At 43.4% G+C, this 2,167-nt stretch overlaps 1 protein-coding gene across 1 annotated transcript; it reads right to left on the bottom strand.

The window, feature by feature from the left end:
• Positions 1–203: 203 nt before the first annotated feature.
• On the bottom strand, positions 204–1,892 carry ERVW-1 (endogenous retrovirus group W member 1, envelope). Its single transcript, XM_077158157.1, has one exon. The coding sequence runs from the start codon at positions 1,890–1,892 to the stop codon at positions 204–206; it is 1,689 nt and encodes a 562-aa protein (XP_077014272.1).
• Positions 1,893–2,167: the final 275 nt, after the last annotated feature.

Raw genomic sequence — 2,167 nt, 5'->3', positions numbered from 1 at the left:
TGGCTCTGTTTTTCTGGGGAGGGGAATTTTTGCAGAGCGAACCCCTATGCAAATGAGGCATACTTCTCAAGGAGCTCAAAAACGGCCTTTGATTGTTCTGGCCCTCCTTTGCAGTGCTTTGCCTTGCACCCAGCGGTACCAATCATAGCATAAGCTAGAAGCATACTTTCGAGTGGTATGCTGCTCCCATAGGAGGGGGGGATTTACAGAGGGTAGATGTTTTCTTGGCCTTCCAGGGTTACGCCCTGGTCCTGGAGATGGAGCCTTTGGTAATGCACCTGAATGGGCCTCCCTAGGGCTGAATTAACTTGATCCTTTACAAGCTGGAGTATTTTCCTTATAACAGCAGGTGCAATAGATATTATAAGGAGTAGGGTTATTAAAGGGCCTAATATAGGGAGGAGGTAAGGCAGTAGTCCATTAAATGCGCTCCATAGAGGAGATTCAGCCAGTTCTTGTCTTCTTTTTTCCAATTCTTCCTGCAGCTTCTTAATTTTGTCTCTGACGATGCCGGATTTATTTGTATAGAAGCAGCAGCGTTCCTGTAAAGCCAAACATATTCCCCCCTTTTCCACGGTTAATAAATCTAGCCCTCTACGATTTTGTAGGACTACCTCGGCAAGAGAGTCTAGCTGGTCTTGAACGTCCTGAATGGTACTTGATAAAGCTTGCACCTCCCCAATTAATTGTTTGGATAATTTAGTATATTGTGTGACAGAAACCCCTATACCAGCAGATCCCGTACCTAAAGCTCCAAGAATACCCATCGTAGCCAGGAGGGGAAGCATTTGCACGGCCCTTTTTTGGCGGCCAGCAATAAGGTCTAATCTGGGAATAGGTACTGGCTCCTCCCCTCTGATGATATCGATATTAGGAAGGAGTATATTTAGGACACATAATCCAGTCCAATTTTGTGGGAGTGCAGTATAAGCAAGGCTACCGCCACATATGAATACAGTGCCATTAGTGGGACAGAGGGGATTAGAGCTAGTGATTGTTTCCTGACAATCAATAGGGAGCACGCCGAGATCTATCTCATTACTATCATTAGTGGATGGCAAGGAGAAGCAAAGAGTGCTGTTTTCGAACTCAATCAGCACTCGGAAAGGTATGGAGATACTGCAAGAACTAGAAAAGTTGCTATAGGTATTATTGCGTGGTGGCAAGGCAAGGGGCAGGGGGCCTCCCATCCGTAGGCAAAGCCAACAGTCAGATGCCAATTCTGGTTTGGACATATTGAGTAATCTCCAAGTGGCAGTTAAAATATCATATGTTTGGGGGTCTAGATCTATATTTTGGATTTTTATTTTTGCTAGCGGGTGATAATGGAGCTGAGGATATAAATGATCAATTATTGCTTGTAATTGTTTTTTAGCTACGAGCTCTCTAGCTTGATCTTGGGGTCCTCCTCCATCTGACATGTGTATTGGGGGTGTAGGTGACCAGCACACCTCCTTCCCTATTGCAGCGTCATTTCCGCCACAGTTACTGAGTTGGAGCTTAGAGTTGCTTATTCTTTCAGGTGGCTTAAACATTAAATCTGTGCGAGATAATTTAGTAAAATAGTAAGTTTTGTTATTACTTTCGTTTATGCACTGTGAATACGCCGTATAGCACTGGGTTTGAAGAGAGGAATATATTTGGGTGCAAGCACACTTTGGTAATACCCCATTAATGGGGGATGCTAGATTAGGGAGCTTTAAACAGACCCATCTTTGATTTTTTCCTACCTCGGAGACGTGACCATGTAATAGGTAGGCTACCTTCTCCCCACAACTTTGTTGCAATGAGTATGTTCCCGTCAAGGGGGTGTTGTTAATTATTTCTTTACAATCGCACGCAGTATTATGGATTTTGCTCACCAGTTTTTGGATGGCTTGTGGATCATCCATGCCACCAAAAGTATATTTTAGGAGCAAGCATAAGATGACAAGTCTAGAGGGAAATATTAATAAAGCCATTCTAATAAAGGCTATCTATTCCCTTGATTAAGGGAGAAAAACTAGCAGGGTAATGCACCCTATCACGCATAGAAATGTTATGGCAAGCAAAATTCTCTCTAATAGATTCCAGTCTTTTGGGGCGATTTGTGCTAATATTGCTGCCCACACTAGGGCTAGAAGACAAATTAGTAAGAGCCAGTAATTCATGAGGTTTTAGTGATGGG

The sequence above is a fragment of the Tamandua tetradactyla genome, chromosome 1 (genome assembly GCF_023851605.1).
Source record: "Tamandua tetradactyla isolate mTamTet1 chromosome 1, mTamTet1.pri, whole genome shotgun sequence".
Classification (NCBI taxonomy): Eukaryota; Metazoa; Chordata; class Mammalia; order Pilosa; family Myrmecophagidae; genus Tamandua; species Tamandua tetradactyla.
This window is presented reverse-complemented; position numbering and strand designations above follow the sequence as displayed.

Excerpts from the sequence above, each read along its gene's own strand:
- ERVW-1 (XM_077158157.1), bottom strand. The coding sequence starts at position 1,892 with ATGGATGATCCACAAGCCATCCAAAAACTGGTGAGCAAAATCCATAAT.